General features: G+C 41.8%; 2 protein-coding genes across 2 annotated transcripts; one reads left to right on the forward strand and one right to left on the reverse strand.

Annotated features, from left to right (window-relative positions):
• Positions 1–569: 569 nt before the first annotated feature.
• On the forward strand, positions 570–5,081 carry LOC143510560 (ras-related C3 botulinum toxin substrate 1-like). The gene is made up of 6 exons (XM_077000050.1): positions 570–874; positions 1,687–1,758; positions 1,890–2,007; positions 2,370–2,432; positions 2,870–3,029; positions 3,143–5,081. Exons 1-6 carry the CDS (start codon positions 840–842, stop codon positions 3,271–3,273), a joined length of 579 nt encoding a protein of 192 aa, XP_076856165.1. The 5' UTR covers positions 570–839; the 3' UTR covers positions 3,274–5,081.
• On the reverse strand, positions 4,194–22,693 carry crym (crystallin, mu). Its single transcript, XM_077000049.1, has 8 exons — positions 22,343–22,693; positions 22,106–22,256; positions 5,929–5,991; positions 5,747–5,848; positions 5,448–5,631; positions 5,171–5,292; positions 4,763–4,847; positions 4,194–4,408 (listed from the first exon to the last, which is right to left on the reverse strand). Exons 1-8 carry the CDS (start codon positions 22,654–22,656, stop codon positions 4,344–4,346), a joined length of 1,086 nt encoding a protein of 361 aa, XP_076856164.1. The 5' UTR covers positions 22,657–22,693; the 3' UTR covers positions 4,194–4,343.
• Between the last annotated feature and the right edge of the window lie 779 nt (positions 22,694–23,472).

A 23,472-nucleotide genomic window follows, 5' to 3' on the forward strand; every position in this document is an offset into this window, starting at 1 on the left:
GTTATTGGGGAGAGAAATGCAGTACTCCAGTTTTACTAGTGTTATTAGTCAGCTACAGGCAGAAGGTGGGTTACGGATGTCCTTTGTGAATATGAAATTGTTCACTGCCTACATCTTTCTGTTAATGGTGTGATTCTTCAGCAACCTACACAGCTGCATTATGGTACAAGATCTTGAGATCTGGAAGTAGAAAATTATCAGAACATCGCTGGGCATTTGTCCACACACAATGGGCAAACAGAAATCTTATACAAAGGTCTTCTGAGTATGAAAATGTTTCTGAGGAAGCAGAAGTTCATGAAATTGTGCAATGTCTTCCTGGAAGGCTCACGTTGAAATTCCCCTTTGTCTGGGCATTGTTGATATTTTTATCCATGCCACATGACATCTGTTTAATACAAAATCAGTTTAGAAGGCTTTCTTGCTGAAACATCTTTTTATTATTTTCTTTCTTCAACATAAACATTCAAATTAAAAAATGACCAGTCTGAAAGGTGCAAAACCCACACCAATGGGTGGCAGTGGAGTGTTCAGTGAGGGGGGGGGGGGTTATTCCCAGGGAAAGGGAGGAGGGCGTTGTTACTGATGTTACTCCGTTTGACTCAGCTCTGAGATTTTTGGGTGGTGGCTGTTTGTTTAACTGGAGTCTTCCCGGCTAAGGAGTACCCTGGAATGCGTTTTGCTAGCCCAGTTTATACAGTCGCCAGAGTGGTTTTATTTCGTTTTGTTTGATATTTACTCGGACAGTTTCACCCGTGTTCGTTAGCTAGCCGAGTCAGTAGAGCTGTGGTTAATTTACTGATTCACAGAGTGAAGTCGTGAAGCGGCGAACTAAATAAATGCAGGCTATAAAGTGTGTGGTCGTCGGAGACGGGTGAGTTTCTGCTTGTGTATCGTCGGTTGTTCTTTAATGTCGTTTTTAAATGTAGTTTTCACTTTGCAGCCAGGTAAAATTACCTTGTTGACGGTGGCGTGTTCCAGGCTGACTAACAACGTTGCGTTTTTCCATCTCCTTGGTTAGGTCAACCAATATTATCCAGCCGCAGCACTAGTTCGGATTAATGCTGGGTTGGATATCTGTCTCTCTATCTTGGACGTTAACTAAATCCCGGTTCCAGAGTAACAAAATCCCGGTTCCAGAGTAGCCAAACTCGGCTCCGGCTCCCTGTGATGTTGTCCGTAGTAAAGTTTGGGGTTTTCCGCATTCCTTTACTCGTATTTCTCAGCGTTCATTCCTTTACTCGTTATTTATCTGCTTTCAGTCCTTTGCTCGTTATTTCTCAGCTTTCATCCCTTTACTCGTTGTTTATTTCTCGTCTTTCATTGACCCTTGCCCCGTCAGAAACCTTTAACAGGCTTGTTGTAGGCCCTCTTGGAGCTGGATGTGTTTACACTGCTCTCAAACATGTAGTCCGCTTGCGTATCAAAACGCGTTGATTTGATAGTAGGTCTTTATTTTACAGTATTGTTGATAAAAACGTATTTTTCTTGTCCGGAATTATATCTTTAGGAGGCAGTAAAGGACCAAAACAATACTGTCTGATCGAGGTTGACAGCACTGTCCAACATTGCAGCTCAAATTTAGAACTTAACTCTTAAGTAAAACTAGATGGATTTTAATCTCTGAGACATCTGTTAACTATCCTAAGTATAAAGTGACTAAACATGTTGTTATTTCTTGTACAGGGCAGTGGGAAAGACATGTCTTCTGATCAGCTACACGACCAACGCTTTCCCTGGGGAGTACATCCCCACGGTGTAAGTGCACACACTTAAAAGACCTGCTGCTGTACCAGCTGACTTAAAACTCTTCCTCTCCGTTCATTTCTTAGATTTCATTATACTTTGGACATTTTGTGCTTTCCCGACACGCATTTCCATCTCTACAGGTTCGATAATTATTCTGCCAATGTCATGGTAGATGGGAAGCCAGTGAACCTGGGCCTGTGGGACACAGCAGGACAGGAGGATTACGACCGACTGCGACCCCTGTCCTATCCTCAAACGGTACTTGTAATGGCGAACACAATAAGTTTGTCATTTTATATGAGACTTCATCCACTGTGCCAGTCCTGATTGTTAAAACATCTGTGGTTATTTGTTGCACAGTGCATAAAGTAAACTACTGTCTTATAATGACTACCCATTTGAGCAATGAAATAGTTCCTCTGTTTACTATTGAGACCTTTTGTTTCTATTTAACAAGCGTAGTCAATAGTCTAATAGTCTGGTGTACAAAAAAAAAGAAAAGCATAAGAAAATGGTCATAAATGTTTCTACAGATAAGAAAGAAATATGCACTTTTAGTTTACAGCATAACATTCGTTGTCTGATGTTAAGAGCCTGATGGGTATTTTCCCTTGTTGTAGGATGTCTTTTTGATTTGTTTCTCACTCGTGAGCCCTGCTTCGTTTGAAAATGTCCGCGCCAAGGTAAACAACGTTTGCACAACTTCCCCTTAGACTCTGGCGGCTAAGAGAATTAAACGGATGTTTTGACCGGTCGTGAAAGGACTTCCAAGTCCTGTTAAAAAATAAAAAAAAGGAAGGCCCTGAAATAGTCCGTCTGGATTACTGGTATCTTGCATTAAAATTGTTCCAACATATGATCTTACAAAATCCAATAAGTGCATAGAAGCTAATACTGGTAGAAATTTTGTCTCGGCTCAAAATATTCTCATTTGTGTGAGCAGTGTAATTTATATATAGTACAAAGTAATTTCAGTATTTTTGCATTGAGTTGAGTTGTTTTTACAATGTCATACATTGCACTTTATATGGAGTAAAAAAAACCTCCAAAATGTCTTGGAGTACTTAAAATATATGTTTCTTAAATATCAACCGACACCTGTTCAATTTCCCCCACATAGTGGTATCCTGAGGTCAGACATCACTGCCCCAACACTCCAATCATTCTTGTTGGAACAAAGCTTGATTTAAGAGATGACAAGGACACCATTGAGAAACTGAAAGAGAAGAAACTCACTCCCATCACTTACCCACAAGGCCTTGCCATGGCAAAAGAAATTGGTATTAAGTGATTAAAATTATGTAAAAGTAAATTATATTAAAGGCTCTTTGTGAGGCAGTGCTTTTTGCATGTTTTTTTTTTTTTTTTATTGACCATACTTGTCTTTGTGTAGGTGCTGTGAAATACCTGGAGTGTTCAGCCTTAACTCAGCGTGGCCTTAAGACGGTGTTTGATGAAGCCATTCGTGCAGTACTGTGCCCACCACCAGTTAAGAAGGGGAAGAGGAGGTGCTCGTTCCTTTGAAGTGTACGGGGATTTAAAAACCAGCTGTGGTTTGAGCTGATCTGAGGAGTTTGGAACAGGGAGGTGGTATGTGTTGGGGGTGAGAGGGAAGACGCTTTGTAGTGTCCCCATACACACGTGGCTCTCACTTTTATTAGACTTGCTTCTATATAACTGACTCTGTTAGGATCCTGGAGTTTGTCTTGAGATGGGGGTCACTTTTACTAGTGATGTCCCCTCACACTAAGGAATTCCTGCTGCCTTCTAATAACGTCCTTTTATCGTGTTTATGAAAAGGTAAAGAAGCCCTCCCTCCATGTGAGCCTTTATAATTTGTTTACAAACTGCATTTTTATAGAAAATGAAGAATTGCCAAAAACATAACCCTACCTTAAATTCTGCATGCTAAACATTGAAGTGATTTATTGGTGTTTGTTTTCATTTTTGTTTAAACTGCAAAGCAACAGAAAGTTTATCAAGAGATGTCGAAGGAATGCTTTCATATAGGGACAAATCAAAGTCCCAGTGTGATGGTTGCTAACTTTTTTTGTGTGCATATTGTATTGAAGAAACTTTAGCATACTAGCAGACCAAACTGTTCAGTGTTTTGATGTCTGTGCATGCCTTCTTGCAAAAGAGAATACGCTGCATTTATTTTGTGTGGCAGGTATTTTACCACAGTATTTGAACCATTGGCATCTAGACAGATAAAATGAGATGTCGAGTTATCCCTAAACTTGTGTGCAAGTATATGAAAAAAGTGTAGGCCTATTGTCTGAGTGAAATGATCTCTCCAGCCTGCAGGAATTATAAATGACAAATCTGAAAATTAATATTCCCATCTGGATGAGGAGAAGCAAAAATAGGTTTAATTCTGAACACAATGTTTATAAATTCTCTGATAGTCAAGTTGATTTGTTTTACTGCTTTTCAACTAAATGTCTTTAATAGGAAATATTTGACTAGTTTTGTAACAATTCAGTCTCAATTGACAAACAAGTACTCATCAGGTAAATAGACAGTAAGCATTACATTGTTTTATAAGGTGGTGTTCATCCTAATGTTTCCTCAGAACTTATCTCCAAGTATTTTCACTGTTTGCTCTTCCACTTGTCAAGCACGATCTTGGCAGCGACTGCGTCTTGTATCCCCATCCCTGTAATCCAATGTTAAAAGCAAACTATAGCAAACACTAGTCTGATGGCCTTTACACTAGCTAATGGTGTAGATGAGGAAGAATCAGAGATCTACCAAACTCTTCCACAATGTGCAAAAGCAGAATCACTTCAGTATACCATTTTTTTAATAGAACATATGTGGAATAAGCACAACCTTGTGAAAAGCTTTAAACAGTATTAAAAACCAGTGCACTGTTTATAAATAGATTAAAAATATCTAGCAAACATTGATTATCATTTGAGAATTAGAAGCATGGCTACTTATCAGTAGGAATTCAATCTGGTGGTGAGAGTTTTTTATTTCGTGGGGGGGGGGGGGGGGGAGGGGTTACCGAGTGACTTGAATATTGTGGTCCTCTCACGCAGGGCAGGCAGCGATCCATTTAGAACTTCTCCAAGTTCAGCAAACACTTTTGCCTGTTAAAAACGCACAGCACCTTCAACACATGGCTACATTACATTACTGGTGATGCATTTGATACAGTTTAGTCTTTGAAGTGAATTCTTCATTGATTTTTATATCTTTGGTTTAATATTTTTGATATCTTTGGTCTATGTTTTAATGTTTAAACCTAAACAATCATTGTATTCTTTCCAGATTGTTCTTGGTGTGACTCAGTGCAAACAAAACAATAAAGTTCTAATAATGTATATACTATGTGAATTTGAACCAAAAGAACAAGTCGAAAATGCTTGTGTCCTATAATCTAAATGTCAATCTTGGCTTTTGGACTGGTCACCCCAGACAAAATTATGTCTCCAGACTCGACCGCAGCTCCATCTCTGCTGTCGACGTAGATTATAGCCTCTTTCATCAAATCATCATCCAGTTCCCTCAAGTCTGGTTCACAAGCTCCAACCGCTAATGTTGCAAAGACAAAAAACTTTTGCATAGATTTTGGTATTGTGCAGCAGTATATATAATATCTGCTCAGCTGCTAATGATTAAACTAACATACATTAATTCTTTTTCAAAATTTAGCCACTCATGGAGATAGAGATGCTTATCGTTCTTACCAGCAATATGGGCACCTGGCTTAACCCACTCCCCAAAGACCACTGGTTCACGTGAACTGGTAACAGTAACTATGACATCAGCTCCGTCCACAGCTTCTTTGGCAGACGAGCACACGGTAACATGGCCGTGAACAGCAGCAGCCAAACGTTGTGCACTTTCCACTCTCCTACTCCACACACGGACCTGAACAAGACACAGCAACCCAGTACATTTGCGTCTCAATAGCCAAACTAAAAAAGCGACTTAAGAGCTACAGTGTAGTTTAATTTGGCTTGTTCTCCACTTCCAGCTCCTTCACCTCTTTAAATGAAAAGAGGTGGGTGAAGGCTTCATGATGGCTGAAAGCCTGGTGGCCAGAACCCAGGATGCACAGTACTTCTGATTGAGGAGGCATCAGCAACTAAAGAAAGAAGAACCGTGATCAGTGGTGCTTCATATGCCAATGTAAAAATTTTAGTCTCATAAAAAAATGTGACTTACTTTAGCAGATATGGCAGAAACTGCTGCAGTTCTCTTATTTGTGATTTCTAATCCATCCATGACCTGTCAGGAGAAAACCCTTTTGTAATATTGTAACGTTCACTCAGATTTTACTCCCAGGTTTGCTCTCGTCAACTTTCTTTTATTCAATAATTATCACTCACTGTGAACTCACTCCAAAAAGTGGCTGTTTTCCAGTCATTCTTTCCCAAGAGCCTCCTCTCACTCCCCCCACGTCCCCACTCGCACACAACAGGATAAAGAAACAGGATCCCAATAGTACTACTTTCCTGTCTCCAGGGGGCAGCTGCACCCTATAGACTACTTCTCCAACCTATTCCAGAACACTGCAGGGCCCCACTCAGCTGGGGGTTCCCGATAGCCAGTTCGGCAGGAGTCCTCAGCTCTCTTCCTAACATGAGCAGGGCAGGGATGCACTGTGTGGAGTCTTGAACCGCCGACCTGTAGGCCATGAGGATGAAGGGGAAATGTGTCCCAGTCCTGCTGGTGTTCTGAGGTGAGGATAGCTAACTGCTGGGCCTGTGTCCTCATAAACGTCTCTTCCAAGCCATCATTTAAAAACTGATCAGCTTCACCCTAACAAGACTGGGATTCAAATGCTTGTGTATAATCTACTGTATGGCATCACTCACATGTGGAACTTGCACCCAACTGCCAGCAGTAACGTCAGTAATGTCAGTCACAGGAGCTCACCATATCCTGTCAGAGAATCTGTCCACAGTCTCAGAGGTAAACTCCAGGAGATTAATGAGGTTCTGCAACACTACAGTCTGCAGTCTTGTAGGAACTCACCTACTTCTCCTGCACACTCAGTGAATTATCAGGTATGACACACTGGAACCCCTGCTCCTAGTCCGTGTTACATTCCAGTTATTTTAAACAGTCGGTGGCATGGCTCTCGGAATCAAAATAAAAATGTAGTAAGCTATGTTGATCAACCACATCAAGTCTTCAAAGTCTCCTTACGTAATGTCCTCTCACTCACAAACAATAATAGCTAAATTAACTGAAGATTATTGTCTGGATTTTTTTTCCAACAGAGACCTGGCTTGATAGCAATGGTGCAATAGTGCTAAATGAAGTTGCACCTCCCAATTTTAACTATTTTAATGTCTCTAGAGCAGGGGTGCCCAATACGTCGATCGCGAAAGAAGTGTGGGTAGATCGCATGACATTAAAAAGTAGGAGATGAATGACGAATGTGGCTATCATTCATCTGCATGCGCGTTAAACCGCGCCAACTTGTTCAGTTACCTTGCTGCGTAGCTAACCTCCAATTTATTTAAACTAAATACAACAAAGGGTATAAAAATGAGTGCCGTAGCTGGTCCGAGTAAGAAACCTAAAACCAAAGAAGGGAAATGTGGAGCGTCATTTTGGGACTGTTCAAGCATAATTTCGGGTGAGTCACTTAATTGTTAAGCACAAGAAGTCCTTCCAAGACGGAGAGATGATAAAAGAGGCATTTTAATGATGTGTCGTTCGCGAACGATCCGGCGCTCTTTGAAGTGAACGATTGGAACCGGCTCGACAATAGGCCCTTTTCACACTTCCGCATTTTTTCTTCCGGAAGCTCTCGTTGCAGGGTAAAGTTACTTCCGTTACACATTAAACAATGGCAGAGTCCAATAACAAGAGCTTTTGCAGTGCACCAGGGTGCTCGATCTCGAAGCAAAAACAGTCGTATCTCAGTTTCTATGGTTTTCCGGCTGACGACGAGCAGAAAAGAAAATGGGTTTGTGCAATTAGGAGGGATGAAGGGGAAAACTTTGTGATACGGAGCATCTTTGTGTGTAGCCAGCATTTCACTGCTGCAGACTACATAGCAGGAAGCTCGCGGCTAAAAGTTGGTGCTGTTCCCTGTTACTGTTCCCAGTACTGTTACTGTTCCCAGTACTGTTACTGTTCCCAGCCGGTTTCAGTGGAACAGTTGCTGTCTGTGTTTGAAAGATCAAGCTCTCAGCTGGGAGTACATGTACGTCCGCTAGCATCTAGCTGTTACCCGCTAGCATCTAGCCCCGGTTCGCTAGCTTCTAGCTCCGGTTCGCTAGCTTCTAGCCCCGGTCCGATAGCATCTAGCCCCGAGCATCTAGCATCTAGTCGAGAGTTTGCTCTTTCAAATGCGGACAGCAACTGTTCCACTGAAACGGCTCCGAAACTAGTTGTGATCCGCTAGCATCCAGCTCTGCTCGGTAGCATCCAGCTCTGACCATCACTTTGCTGTCGACTATATTGGACACTGAATAAACAATAACACGTAATAACTTGGTGTGTGTCATGAACTTTATTGATACTGATGTAAACCAAACAATCAATAGCTGACGTCCCTTGGCTTGCTAAAGCTGGGCGTACACTGTACGATATTTTAAATCATGTGCTTAGCTCCAGCTCAAACTACGACTAAATCGCAGGGAGAGTCCGCTCGTGGAGCTGCTTCAACAGTGCGATTTGAATTTCAAACATGTTTGATATTCTTGCGACGCTGCGATTTCTGATCGGGCGTTGGTCGTGAGGTGTGAATCGCTCCTCGTTTACCTGTGTAAACTATACGATGCACGACACGCGATTGAGCCGAAACTCAGCCCGATCGCAAAAATAGTCGCACGAGTGAAAAATCGGCTGAAAATGGGCCAAAAATCGCACAGTGTACGCCCAGCTTAACCTAGCTAGATATTGTTAACTAAAGCTGTCAGTATCATTTGTAATATTATAATATATATCATAATAATATAGACTGTTTTACCACTCCGTAGGATGACTAATGGAACCAGCTATACCTTAAATAATAGTTACCTAGCTAGTGCTAGCTGGTGTTAGCTTACCCTGGTATAAGTGAATAAATTATTCTACAAACAATTTGTAGCCTCTATTTAACTTGGAACCGTTCGTTGTTGAATGTTCTCCAACGATACTGGAAACGTATTTAAAATTCAGTCTCGGCAGCGACGACAGGGATGAAGTAAACACACGCTCCATGCTGAGGTGAATTGACAACAACTATCTTCTGCGAGTACCGGAACTTGTTTTACCCGGCGGTGACGTATTTCCGTTTTGTTGTGAAAAGGGCCTATGGGAGCCGCTTGAAGCCTGGTTTATACTTTCGCGAGCGACCGTAGCGCGCGACTCCGCCCACCTCGCGCGACCCTGCGCGAGCGGTGTAGGCGTTTATACTTTCGCGAGCGTCGCTGCAGTGTTCTCCGAAACGATAGGTGGCAATAGGTGGCAGTGGAGAATAAAAAACCTCTGCAAAACTGGGGAAAGAACATTTTTACCTGACCAGAGAGCAATGTCACCAAAAAGATGCGCGCGCATTTTGGCAACGGAAGTGGAGATTTGTCCCATGGGACCACAGTGCAGATCCAAATTCTTTACCATATAAACAAGATAGTAAACGTTACTATTTTCAAGCACTGTATGTATGTGTAGCAAGACATTATTGCACTATTATCCTCACACAATGATGATGCATATACGCAGGGATTTAGATTTTATTCGATCTTTCAAAATAAAAGTCTCTCAATAATAGCCGAATCTACTGTAAGTCTCTACGTCAGTCAGCTTAATAATCAAGATCGTATCATTTATATGAGCAAACTCACCTTGCTGACAGGAGAAATTCTTCCAGATCCTTACAAAATATTAGATTGGGAGAATGATTTGTCAGAATGGCCTCCAGTTCAGTGGCCAGATATCTTTACTTATTTGATTGAGAAACCTAGCGTTTACACTAAAGAGAAACTGCGCGCCTACAAGTCACTGGATGAAATGAGGTGATTATTTTGGTGAACATGCTACAATGATTAAAAAAAAGTACAGAGACATATATTGTAGAACAATATTTTATTTGTTACTGTACTCAGTTAAATAAACGTGGCAAATGAAATTATAAATCTCATATGTGTATATACAATAGACAATGCATATACAATGTATAAAATACATACGTGAAATCCGAAAGTGGTGCACTAGCTAGTTAGCAATAGCACTTCGGACAAGCCCATTTTTATTTTAAGCCCTCGCCAAGTAATTGACAGTTATAACCAGACGTCCTGAATTAAATAAATGTACGAAAATCCACCTGACCTAAAATGAAATGGGCGCTACAGACGCGGGCATTCTTTATGATGTCCTCTGTCCAGTCCACCCTGTTAATAGCCTGCAGCCATAGCCGTCTCCTATTGCTCTGAAATGGACGCGATCCAGATGGTATTCGATAAAACTTTAAACCTTTACCCGACGAATAACGGTTCAACAGCCGTATACACAACAACCAGACATCTCTATTTTGAACAACACTACATATTTAAAAAAACAGCGCTGATGCTAACGCAAGTCAATGATAAAATGCTACACTTCCGTTGCCAATATGCGCGCGCATCTTCGTGACGTCATCTTTGTATACACATTTTGAAAGGGTCTATACACCAGGCATCAAACATAAATATGGCTTTGCAATGTTGTCCGAAACGATATGTGGTAGTATAAAGAAACACCCCTCAAAAAAGGGGAATGAACATTTACCTGACGCATTTTTATGTTGCTTTGTGTTTCAGGTTTGAAAAGTGCTGGAATTTAGGCTAAAGTACATTAAAATGTTGAAATTACGTTAACAAATACAAGCCTCTTGTAATTCCAGGACGAAACATGAGAGAACGTGAAGACGTTAAGATTGGGCGTTTTGAAAATAAACAACCATTAAATAATGTGATAAAAAGCGAATTATTTCGAGTATATATATAGGCCCTTTTCACACTTCCGCATTTTTTCTTCCGGAAGCTCTCGTTGCAGGGTAAAGTTACTTCCGTTACACATTAAACAATGGCAGAGTCCAATAACAAGAGCTTTTGCAGTGCACCAGGGTGCTCGATCTCGAAGCAAAAACAGCAAAAAGAAGCAAAAAAACAGCCTTATCTCAGTTTCCACAGTTTTCCGGCTGACGACGAGCAGAAAAGAAAATGGGTTTGTGCAATTAGGAGGGATGAAGGGGAAAACTTTGTGATACGGAGCATATTTGTGTGACTGCACTGAGTGTTGTGGGGCTCACGGCAGCACCCGCCAGGGCTCACGGCCAAGAGGATAGCAACTAAAGTCGTGTTTATTCAGAGCCTCCAAGTCTCCAATAACACCACAAAAAGTTGCTAGATTTGTCGCTAGTCGCTTTTTACTACAAAAAGTCGCTAGAGGGTCTGAAAAGTCGCTAAATATAGCGACAAAGTCGCTAAGTTGGCAACACTGAGAGAGCAGAGAGTTTATTTCCTCAGTCGGTGCCTATTAGCAAAGCCTGGTTTATATTTTCCCGAGTGACTGTAGCGCGTGACTCCGCCCACCTCGCGCGACCTTGCGCGAGCGGTGGAGGCGTTTATACTTTCGCGAGCGTCACTGCAGTGTTCTCCGAAACGATAGGTGTTTTGTCCGAAACGATATGTGGTAGAAACACCCCTCAAAACAGAGGAATGAACATTTACCTGACCAATTTTAATGTTGCTTTGTGTTTCAGTGTGTTTAGGCTAAAGTACTTTAAAATGCTTGAAATTGTAACTACTTCGTTTCACAACAAATAGCTGTCTGACTGAATAGTTCTCTTTAGGTTAACAAATACGAGCCTCTTGTAATTCCAGGACGAAACATGAGAGAACGTGAAGACTGAAAATTAGGCGTTTTTATATATAAGTATAAATATTTAACTTAATTAAGTTTAACATGCTGGGAAATATTGAAATGGACCTTGAAAGTGACATACAAGTGCTTTAATTCCACCTTATAAAGGTGTATGAACCCTGAAACCGTGACTTTGTTCATTGTGCTGACGCGCGACGGGCGCGAAGTTACAAAATTCGAGAAGCGCGCGAGGCCCTCGTGCACGGGCGGAGCCACAGCGATTACGTCATTTTCTCGCGCCGCCTGGTTAATAGGCCCTGTTGTGACTGTGGCCGCATCTCAATTCAGGGGCTGCAGCCTACGTAGACCGCGTAGACCACAGCCCACGGTGGCCACACACTTCGAAGGCCGGGTAGGCTGCATCTCACGGCTGTTAAATGAGACAGTCTAGTCTTCGCAAGACGTATGTTTGCGTGACCACGCTCTGCCCCGTTACATACGTTACATACGTGTTAGCACGCTGTCCGACAAATATCACATCACCCACAAATGCCTAAAAGAAAATGCGTTGAACATGTATTGACATGTTTGGCGGGAAGTATAACTTCATAACAAAATTCAATGTATTTTTATAAACGTTACTCTTTAGTAAATACTCAAAGCACAGGTTTACCTGCAATATCATTAATAACTGGCATGTTATTTAGCATCTCATTGCAGTATAAATGTCCATATTTAAAAAATACCGACATTTAAAAACGAATTCTTCGGCCCGTACACTAGACTCCGCCTGTTTATTGTTCATAGAGCAATGAATCCTGGGATATGGTGGGACGCGAAGGATACTCAGATGCATCCTTCGTTTTCGGGGTTTTGAAGGCTACATTCGTCGGCCGCATAAGAAGGAGTCCACGAATTGGGACAGCCTCGTCGCGGCGCAGTGACGTAACCAGCCTACAAATGCGCACTTCGTGGGCTGCAGCCCCTGAATTGAGAAACAGCCTGTGGCTGCATCTCAATTCAAGGGCTGCAGCCTACGTACACCGCGTAGACCGCAGCCTACGGTGGCCACACACTTTGATGGCCGGGTAGGCTGCATCTCACGGCTGTTAAATGAGACAGTCTAGTCTTCGCAAGACGTATGTTTGCGTGACCACGCTCTGCCCCATTTCATACGTTACATACGTGTTAGCGAGCTGTCCGACAAATATCACATCACCCACAAATGCCTAAAAGAAAATGCGTTGAACATGTATTCACGTTTGACGGGAAGTATAACTTCATAACAAAATTCAATGTATTTTTATAAACGTTACTTTTACGTTACTTTTACGTATAAACGTTTAGTAAATACTCAAAGCACATGTTTACCTGCAATATCATTAATAACTGGCATGTTATTTAGCATCTCATTGCAGTATAAATGTCCATATTTAAAAAATACCGACATTTAAAAACGAATTCTTCGGCCCGTACACTAGACTCCGCCCGTTTATTGTTCATAGAGCAATGAATCCTGGGATATGGTGGGACGCGAAGGATACTCAGATGCATCCTTCGTTTTCGGGGTTTTGGAGGCTACATTCGTCGGCCGCATAAGAAGGAGTCCACGAATTGGGACAGCCTCGTCGCGGCGCAGTGACGTAACCGGCCTACAAATGCGCACTTTGTGGGCTGCAGCCCCTGAATTGAGAAACAGCCTGTGACTACCCGATCCGTACACCCTGCCCGATCCGTACTGAGCATGCGCGAGAAAATGTGCGCATGCGCGTTGCGATTGGCCCAGGCACGTATCGGGCAGATATTTTGCGCATGCGTTAACACTTTACGACACTACTAGATGCGAAGTAGTGAACGGAGTGTGTGATCGTACGAGAAGCGTTGTAAAGCGTTCTTGCACCCCAAACGAATGTTCTCCCCAATGTAACCAATGTATAAATCTATCTCTCATATATATACACAGCCCCGTCGACAGGGGGGGACAACCGGGTCTGTTGTCCCGGGCCCTAGGGCCAGGGGGGCCCATCAAAGAGCCCAGCAATTTATTTTTTATTTAAAGTCTATAATTTTTAAATCTTGAAATCTTTCATTAATATAAAATTATGTACTCATAATAAGCTCAATGGCTCAAATATATATGTTTTTTACCTATCTGCATATTTTCCATTAAGTGCATACACCCCCGCCTCCCACTGGAAAATGGTTTGATCCAGCACCGACTGTAGCCGGCCGGTATCGGCCCAACAGCGGGAAATACAGTGGTGGATAGTTAAAGTAAATACAGAAATCTGGAGCGCAGAAAAGAAAGCAAAAACATTTACCTGACGAATTTTAAAGTTGCATTGTGTTCCAGGTTTGAAAAGTGCTGGAATTTAGGGTAAAGTACTTGAAAATGCTTGAAATTGTAACTACTTCGTTTCACAACAAATAGCTGTCTGACTGAACAGTTCTCGTGAAGACGTTAAGATTGGGCGTTTTGAAAATAAACAACCATTAAATAATGTGATAAAAAGCGAATTATTTCGAATCATTTCGAGTATATGTATAAATATTTAACTTAATTAAGTTTAACGTGCTGGAAAATATTGAAATGGACCTTTAAAGTGACGTACACGTGCTTTAATTCCACCTTATAAAGGTATATGAACCCTACAAACATGACTTTGTTCATTGCGCTGAAGCGCGGCGCGCGCGAAGTTACAAAATTCGAGAGGTGTACGACCTTGCGAAACGACAGCGCGCGATGCCTTCGCGCACGGGCAGAGCCACTGCGATTACGTCATTTTCGGGGGGGGGGGGGGGGGGGGGGGGGGGTACATGAATCTTTCTTGTCCCGGGCCCCAGCAAGACTGTCAACGGGCCTGTATATACATATTATAATATATGTGTATGTATATATCCGCAGTTACAATTATAATAAATATAATTATAATTTTATTACTATTATTATTTAATTATTATTACTACTATTATTATTTTTAACTGTTTACAAAGGTGTCGTAAAATGTAATGGTAGTGTCGTAAAGTGTTAACGCATGCGCAAAATATCTGCCCGATACGTGCCTGGGCCAATCGCAACGCGCATGCGCACATTTTCTCACGCATGCTCGGTACGGATCAGGCAGGGTGTACGGATCGGGTAGTCACAGGCCCTTTTCACACTTCCGCATTTGTTCTTCCGGAAGTTCTCGTTGCAGGGTAAAGTTACTTCCGTTACACATTAAACAATGGCAGAGTCCAAGAACAAGAGCTTTTGCAGTGCACCAGGGTGCTCGATCTCGAAGCGAAAACAGTCGTATCTCAGTTTCCACGGTTTCCGGCTGACGCCGAGCAAAAAAGAAAATGGGTTTGTGCAATTAGGAGGGATGAAGGGGAAAACTTTGTGATACGGAGCATATTTGTGTGTCGCCAGCATTTCACTGCTGCAGATTCTACATAACAGGAAGCTCGCGGCTAAAAGTTGATGCTGTTCCTTGTTACTGTCCCCGGTACTGTTACTGTTCCCAGCCAGTTTCAGTGGAACAGTTGCTGTCCGCGTTTGAAAGATCAAGCTCTCGGCTGGGAGTACATGTATGTCCGCTAGCATCTAGCTGTGAGCCGCTAGCATCTAGCCCCGGTTCGCTAGTATCTAGCCCCGGTTCGCTAGCATCTAGCCGTGATCCGCTAGCTTCTAGCCCCGGTCCGCTAGTCTCTAGCTCCGGTTCGCTAGTCTCTAGCTCCAGTTCGCTAGCCCCGGTCCGCTAGCATCTAACCCCGGTCCGCTAGTATCTAGCTCCGGTTCGCTAGTATCTAGCTCCGGTTCGCTAGTATCTAGCTCCGGTTCGCTAGCATCTAGCCGTGATCCGCTAGCTTCTAGCTCCAGTTCGCTAGTATCTAGCTCCGGTCTGATAGCATCTAGCTAGAAAAGAGCAAGCTCTCGACTGGCAGTACACCACGAACATCTACTCCCAGTCGAGAGCTTGCTCTTTCAAATGCGGACAGCAACTGTTCCACTGAAACCGGCTCTGAAACTAGCTCTGATCCGCTAGCATCTAGCTCTGCTCGGTAGCATCCAGCTCTGACCATCACTTTGATGTGGACTATATTGGACAACAACACTTAATAACTTGGTGTGTGTCATGAACTTTATTGATACTGATGTAAACCAAACAATCAATAGCTGATGTCCCTTGGCTTGCTAAAGCTGGGCGTACACTGTACGATATTTTAAATTGTGTTCTCAGCTCCAGCTCAAACTGTACGACTAAATCGCAGGGAGAGTCGGCTCATGGAGCTGCTTCACCAGTGCGATACTCTCACAAGGAGCGATTTGTTTGATATTTTGACATGTTTGATATTCTTGCGACGCTGCGATTTCTGATCGGGAGTTGGTTGTGAGGTGTGAATCGCTCCTCGTTTACCTGTGTAAACTACATGATGCACGACACGCGATTGAGCCGAAACTTGGCCCGATCGCAAAAATAGTCGCACGAGTGAAAAATCGGCTGAAAATGGGCCAAAAATCGCAGTGTACACCCAGCTTAACCTAGCTAGATATTGTTAACTAAAGCTGTCAGTATCATTTGTAATATTATAATATATATCATAATAATATAGACTGTTTTACCACTCCGTAGGATGACTAATGGAACTAGCTATACGTTAAATAATAGTTAGTTGGTTACCTTGCTTGTGCTAGCTGGTGTTAGCTTACCCTGGTATGAGTGAATAAATTCTTCTACAAACAATTTGTAGCCTATATTCAACTTGGAACCCTTTGTTGAATGTTCTCCAACGATACTGGAAACGTATTTAAAATTCAGTCTCTGCAGCGACGACAAGGATGAAGTAAATACACGCATGGATGCTGAGGTGAATTGACAACAACTATCTTCTGCGAGTACCGGAACTTGTTTTACCCGGCGGTGACGTATTTCCGCTTTGTTGTGAAAAGGGCCTATACTTGACGCGGTGTGAGTGGCGCGAGGGTCTGCGCGGCGAAAATGACGTAATCGCTGGGGTCGATTCGCGAGGTCGTGCACCTTTCGAATTTTGTAACTTCGCGCGCGCCGCGCTTCAGCCCAATGAACAAAGTCATGTTTGCAGGGTTCATACACCTTTATAAGGTGGAATTCAAGCACTTGTACATCACTTTCAAGGTCCAGTTCAATATTTCCCAGCAAGATAAACTTAAATAAGTTAAATATTTATACATATACTCGAAATGATTCGAAATAATTCGCTTTTAATCACATTATTTAATGGTTGTTTATTTTCAAAACGCTCAATCTGAACATCTTCACGTTCTCTCATGTTTTGTCCTGGAATTACAAGAGGCTCGTATTTGTTAACGTAATACAAGAGAACTGTTCAGTTAGACAGATATTTGTTGTGAAACGAAGTAATTACAATTTCAAGCATTTTAAAGTACTTTTTAAACCTGAAACACAAAGCAACATTAAAATTTGTCATAAATGTTCATTAAAAGGCTTAGAATTCGCTTCAGATGCCGTTTACTGGTTGTGATTCCCCGCTGTGCAAGGTAAGCTACATTGTCCTCATGACACATAAGCAAATAAGACCTAATAAACGTATCTCTGTTCATTGTGGCATAAATCTAAACAATCAAAGTATATACAGTTTCAGGGAACTGTTACTGCCTCTCTCCTTGTATCTGCAATTGTCACGGTCACAGCTCCGGACCCTTCCCTGTGGGCGTGTCGTTATGTCGTCTGCGTGCAGTTATGTCCATGTATGTACTTCCGTGGGTGTGGGTTGTCTGTGAGCGTGTTCGTAGTCGCACCTGTGCCTTGTCTCGAGATCACGAGGGTTTGTGTTACTGTGCGTTCACACCGAAAGCGACGAGAGCGACACGGCGACCGGAAGTCATTCATTTTCAATGAGAGTGAGCGACACCCAGCGACGCGACGCGGCACGGCGCGACGCGAGCGATTCGAGCGACGCGAACAAGTTGAGCTTGGCTCAACTTTATGCAAATGAGCAGTGACGCGCGGCGGCGACTACCAATCAGAAAGTATGTTTGCACCCTCCTCCGAAACCGCACCTCTGACTTTGGTTCCTACTGATTATTTGTTCCGATTGCAAAATGGAGGAGAGATTAATAGTGGCTGTCTCTGGATGTCCCGCACTTTACGATGTTTATTTTTGGAGGGAATACTGTTCATTTGTTAAAAAAACATCTGCAATAAATTAGCGTATACCCTAATATTGGTTATGATTTTTTAAATTCCTGTTTGATCTTCGGGTCAGGGGTAAAAAGTAAAAAAAATACATAAACATTTTAGGTTTATATACTATATGTGTTTTATACACACACTATGTTTTATACACGCACTCCTTTATAATCGTGTGTCCTGTAATCAATAGATTAAAATAAATACTGCGTCCTGCTTTAAAAACGTGATTTGCATATCTGTCACGTGCTGCATGCAGGCGTGAGGTTGGACACGCCCCCACGCGACGCGATGCTGGCGACTCGGCGACGGAGAGCGATTTTATCGCTTTCGGTGTGAACGCACAGTTAATCACCTATTTAATGTGCGTTCGCGCAAGGTCTTGTGCTCGTCTTTGTCTAAGTTTCGTGTCTGTGTGAGCGTGGTTGTCTGGCTTGCCCTCCACACGGAGCTTCACGTGTTCTTTGTGTTCATTAAAACGTTTCATGTTACACTGTTCGACGCTCGTCGTGCCTCCTCCTTCCAGCGTCACAGCAATGTATGCGCTTAGGCCATTAGGGTTTGCAAATGAATGAATGAAAACGTGCGCATGATTAAAACAAAACGTGTGCACGAATTACTAAATCGTGACCACGAGTTTAATTAAAACGTGCGCACGTTTTTTTAATCGTGCGCACGTTTTAATTAAACTCGTGGTCACGAATTGTTAATCGTGTGAACGAATTAATACATCGTGAGCACGAATTACAGAAAACGTGCGCTCGAATGGCAAAACGTTCCCTCGTTAATTTTTTTTTACCCATGTCCCCTCCCGGGCTCCGTCATTAATAATGTAAAAAATATATATGGGGAGCCGAAAAGAAGAGCCATTAGAGCCGCATCTCAAAATAGAGCCGAAAATCTGTTGAAGCCGCTAATTCCTTGTTCCGAGATTATCTTCAATCAAAGCTCTCCAGCTATCGAGGAATACAGTTACAATTACAAGTATCGCTACAATTAGTGATTCTTTAAAATACTTTATAAATAAAAATAAATAAAATACTTTATTTATCGAAAAAGGAAAAGGAATGAAAGAATACACAATATTTCATAGTAATAATAACTTAAATAATGATAATATATAAGAAATACATTTGTTTTGCATTTTTATTGTAGGTAGATCATTTTGACTTGGTCATCTTATAAGTAGCTCAGAAGCTGGAAAGGTGTGGGCACCCCTGCTCTAGAGTAAATAAGAGAGGTGGTGGTGTTGCATGTTTCTACAATAAAGCATTCCGCTGTAAGGAGATCTCACTAGGGGAACATTCTACGTTTGAATATATATATAATACTGAAATTACTGATATTGCAATGATCATTTTGGTGTATTTTTCAATATGTCATTATTAGAACACTCAGTGAAAAGCTCACAATAACCAAGCGTTATCTCAGTGCTGGCAGTGCCATGGCCTTCACAGACATTATACAGTCCCTCTCTCCCCATTCAGAAAATAGCAATGAGTTAGTTGAAACATTCAGAGTTAGGAACCGTATTGATGTTGTGCAAGTGGGAGAATTCCCTAATATTCGTAAAACTGCAGAGGTTGAACAATTACAAAAGAGCAGAAATCTTGATCCCACGCTTCTCAATAATTATCGACCTATATCTAACCTTCCTTTTCTTGGCAAAATCATTGAAAAGTTGTGTGTTGAATGAATTGATTGATTATGTTAAAGTAAACCAAATAAATGACACTTTTCAGTCTGGTTTTAGAGCTCTCCACAGCACTATTACAGCACTAGATTGAATAAAGATGCAGGCAAACTCTCAGTCCTTTTTCTGCTAGATTTAAGTGCCACTTTTGACATTGTTGATCATGAAATACTTGATCGACTACAGAGCTGGGTAGGCCTTAGTGGCTTAGTCTTAGACTGGTTTAGATCGTATCTAACTGGGCGTGATTACTATGTTGCATTAGGTACCTCTTTCTCCACACATCAAAAATAACTTGTGGCATGCCCCAAAGATCAATTCTTGGGCCTTTACTGTTCAACCTATATATGCTTCCGTTACCACATATCATTAACAAACATGGTATTAGTTATCATCAATATGCAGATGACACACAACTTTACATTTCTCTAGAACCTAAAGCCCTAAAATCAAATTAGCTCACTGTTTGAGTGCATAGTTGATATACAGACATGGATGTCTGACAATTTCTTTGGTAGTGATTAAATCAAATGAATCTGAAGGACAAACAACGTGTTAAGAAATAAGAGCTGATTTTCACCTTCGAAACATCGCTAAGGTCTGAGATATGCTTTCTCCTGCTGATAGTGAAAACCTGTCCATGCATTTATCACATCAAGGCTACATTATTGTAACACTGTTCTATCTGCTCTCCCAAAGAGCTCTATTTCTCACCTACAGCAAGTTCAGAATGCTGCTGCAAGGGTCCTGACTTGCAGGAGAAAGAGAAATCATAATACACTGTAAAATTTGTGAATCAGTTGATCTGTCTATTCACAACCCACAAGGAGTTTCAATTGCTGCAGAATGGAAAAATTTTGATGTCATTTACTATGGTAATAGCCAGCAGTCTAAGCTTGCATCATTGAGAAAGAAGATAAACCAACATAAAGGTTCAACCTCACACACTATAGCCAATAAGATTTACATTAAAGCTGATGAGCAAGCAATAGAGACTCACATGGATGTGGATGATCTGAGTAAGGTCTGTCTTACTTTGCAAGAAAATAGACACTCCTGAAAACTTTCTCCGTTTTGTCAATAAATGCCCTGTTGGCCATCAACAGGGCATTTATTGACAAAATGGAGAAAGTGGATGATCTGAGTAAGGTCTGTCTTGCATTGCAAGAAAATAGGCACTCCTGAAAACGTTCTCTGTTTTGTCAATAAATGCCCTGTTGATGGTCAACAGGGCATTTATTGACAAAACTGAGAAAGTTTTCAGGAGTGTCTATTTTCTTGCAAAGCAAGACAGACCTTACTCAGATCATCCACATTTGATTGAATTACAAGAACTGAATGGTGTTGATTGAAGAATTCCTAATCAGCACCATTCAGTTCTTGTTGTATGATATTGTTTTATTTGTTTTGTTTGATTAAGCACTTAATTTTTTACATTGTAAATTTCTACTTTGACCTTAAATGGTTTTATGATATTCATTTTTTTGTTTTGTTAAGCACTTTGGTCAATGCAAGGCATTGTTGGAAGGTGCTATATAAATAAATTTTGATTTGATTTGATTTAATACACCACCAATGGCTCGTAGATAGTCCAGCCCAATGATGCAGGTGTCCTGCACATCCACCACCCAGGCAGTGTAATGCAACCTGGGGCGTTGCCTGATGAGGTGGCCAATTTGCCCACATCCCCAGCAGCTCTGGGGTCGATGGTGTAGACCAACCCGTGACCCAGGTGCCTGGAGAGCAGCTGCCTAAAACATGCTGAATGGCCCCTATGGCCTCCCCAGCTGCTCGACAGGGGCTACCATCACCCTCACTACCGGTGGGTCATCAGCTTCTCCAGTGGATCCTGTCAGCATCTCCATCTCCAGCACAGTATACAGAGTTCTTTGGGACTGATGGCCTGCAGGAACTGATCCAGCGTGAGCTCAGCCCGCACTGCAAGTGGCAAGTGTTCTCAAAAGCCTGCACAGGCACTCAATGTCATGGGCCAGAATAAGCAGGGGCTCCCCAGGCAGTCTGTTGTAGAACTGGTTATACTGCCCAAACCGTCTCTGTAGTGCCCCAACTAGAGTAGGAGAGATTTTACTCCCAGACGGTTTGCTCTCGTTAGCTATTTCTTTTATTCAATAATTAACACAAGTGAACTCACTCAAAAAAGTGGCTGCTTTTGTCGTTCTTCCCCAAGAGCCTCCTCTCACTCCCCCCACACTCAACAGGTTAAAGAAACAGTATCCCAGTCATTAAAGGTCATTACATTATTATGAACATGTCCAATAATTAAATACTGGAAAGTATGGAAGCCCATTCCCGCCACCTAAAATAAAAAAAAAACAGCACATATATATTTTTTTCTCATTATTAAGTAAATTGCTATCTCATTATTTCGAGATACTAAGTCATTATTTTGAGATAGTAAGTCATTATTTCGAGATAATAAGTCGTTATTTCGAGATACTAAGTCATTATTTCGAAATACTATAGTATCTCGAAATAATGCCTTAGTATCTCGAAATAATGAGATAGCAATTTACTTAATAATGAGAAAATATATATATATGTGCTGTTTTTATTTATTTTAGGTGGCGGGAATGGGCTTACATATTAGTGTTCTATTATAATCTGTGGGAAATTAATAGGCATACTAGGTCATTTTACAGCATAACAAAATGTGCTCTTTTCTTCAACTCACCGTTGTGAGATTACCATACTCAGGGTCAAAGAGGAACACACTGGCCTGAATTGACGGTAAACTTGAGCCTTCTTCACGGTTGTAGTAGGCCACCATCTTCGTGCACAGAACGTTTTCAGATGCAATATATGCAGGCATAAGTCCCAAACCTCTGTTACAAAAGTTAATATTAACATGAATTTAAAACAAACAACCTTTTACAGTAAGGACGGTAAAGGAGATTTAATATTAACATACCCATTGTGCGTCTGTATAGGGACCAACAATCTCACTGGCTGGACCACTTCTGAACGATCGTGTCGGGAAAACTTTCCCAAGACAACTTCTAATCGTGGTACTAGGTCTTCGTAAGTGAGTAAAGTTGCAATGACATCATCATTTAGAAATAGCGGTGACTGAGCCATTACTTGTCGTGCGTCTTCTGGACGCGTCGTCAATGTTGCAGTGAGCTGAATTTTAAACGTTTCAACTTTTTGCGACTTTCTGCGTTTATGGTCACATGACTGGAATGAGCCAATAGCTGGTTGCACCTGCAGCTCGCGATAAGGCATCGTTCACGTCGTTCTTTTAAGTGATCCGAAACGACAGGTGCATGTCCTCGCGCCCCCACACCGCGTCAAGTATAAACACAGAGCGTTTTAAATGTCGCATATTCCAGTGTATGAACTGAAACGATAAAACTACTAGGGAACAAGATTGCCTATCATATCAAGGTTTGGGGAAACGATTATCACATGAGAAAATGTATACAAAAACGTCCGAGGTATAGACAAACGTCGTGACTACTGCCATTGGTTTCAGTAGCAAAACTGGATTATAAAGATGTAATAAATTATAAAGACTTAAATATGAATGACAAAAAAATTACCATAAACATGTTTTTTGACTGGTCTCCCTGTGCAGTGGTGGAGCTAGAATTTTTTTCAAGGGGTGACCAAGGTTTTATCAGAGGGGTCCATATTTTCTCTTAAAATGACTATTTCCAGTGGGGTGGCAAGGGCTCTGTTGACCCCTGCCCCCCCCTTTGGCTCCGCCACTGCCCTTGTGATAAACACCTCTGACAAAATGCTGTCATTTATTTACTTTCAGCGTGGAATCATGACAATTATATGTACATTAGATGTAAATCTGAATGCCACTTTAGTGGGACATCTGCATGCATATACCGTTTCAGCAGGGCTTAATTTGAGCCGGATCCTGCCGGAACAGGATCCGGGAACTCTTCATTTTGAAGCATGCGTTCCGGGAATTGTCTGCCTCGATCCGGCAAAATATTATACCGCCAGTGTAACAATTTACGCTTGTGTTCCGGCAACGTTTGATTTACAAATTAAGTCCTGCGTTTCAGGGTACTGTAACTGGCATTT

This window comes from Brachyhypopomus gauderio, chromosome 3, assembly GCF_052324685.1.
Source record: "Brachyhypopomus gauderio isolate BG-103 chromosome 3, BGAUD_0.2, whole genome shotgun sequence".
Classification (NCBI taxonomy): Eukaryota; Metazoa; Chordata; class Actinopteri; order Gymnotiformes; family Hypopomidae; genus Brachyhypopomus; species Brachyhypopomus gauderio.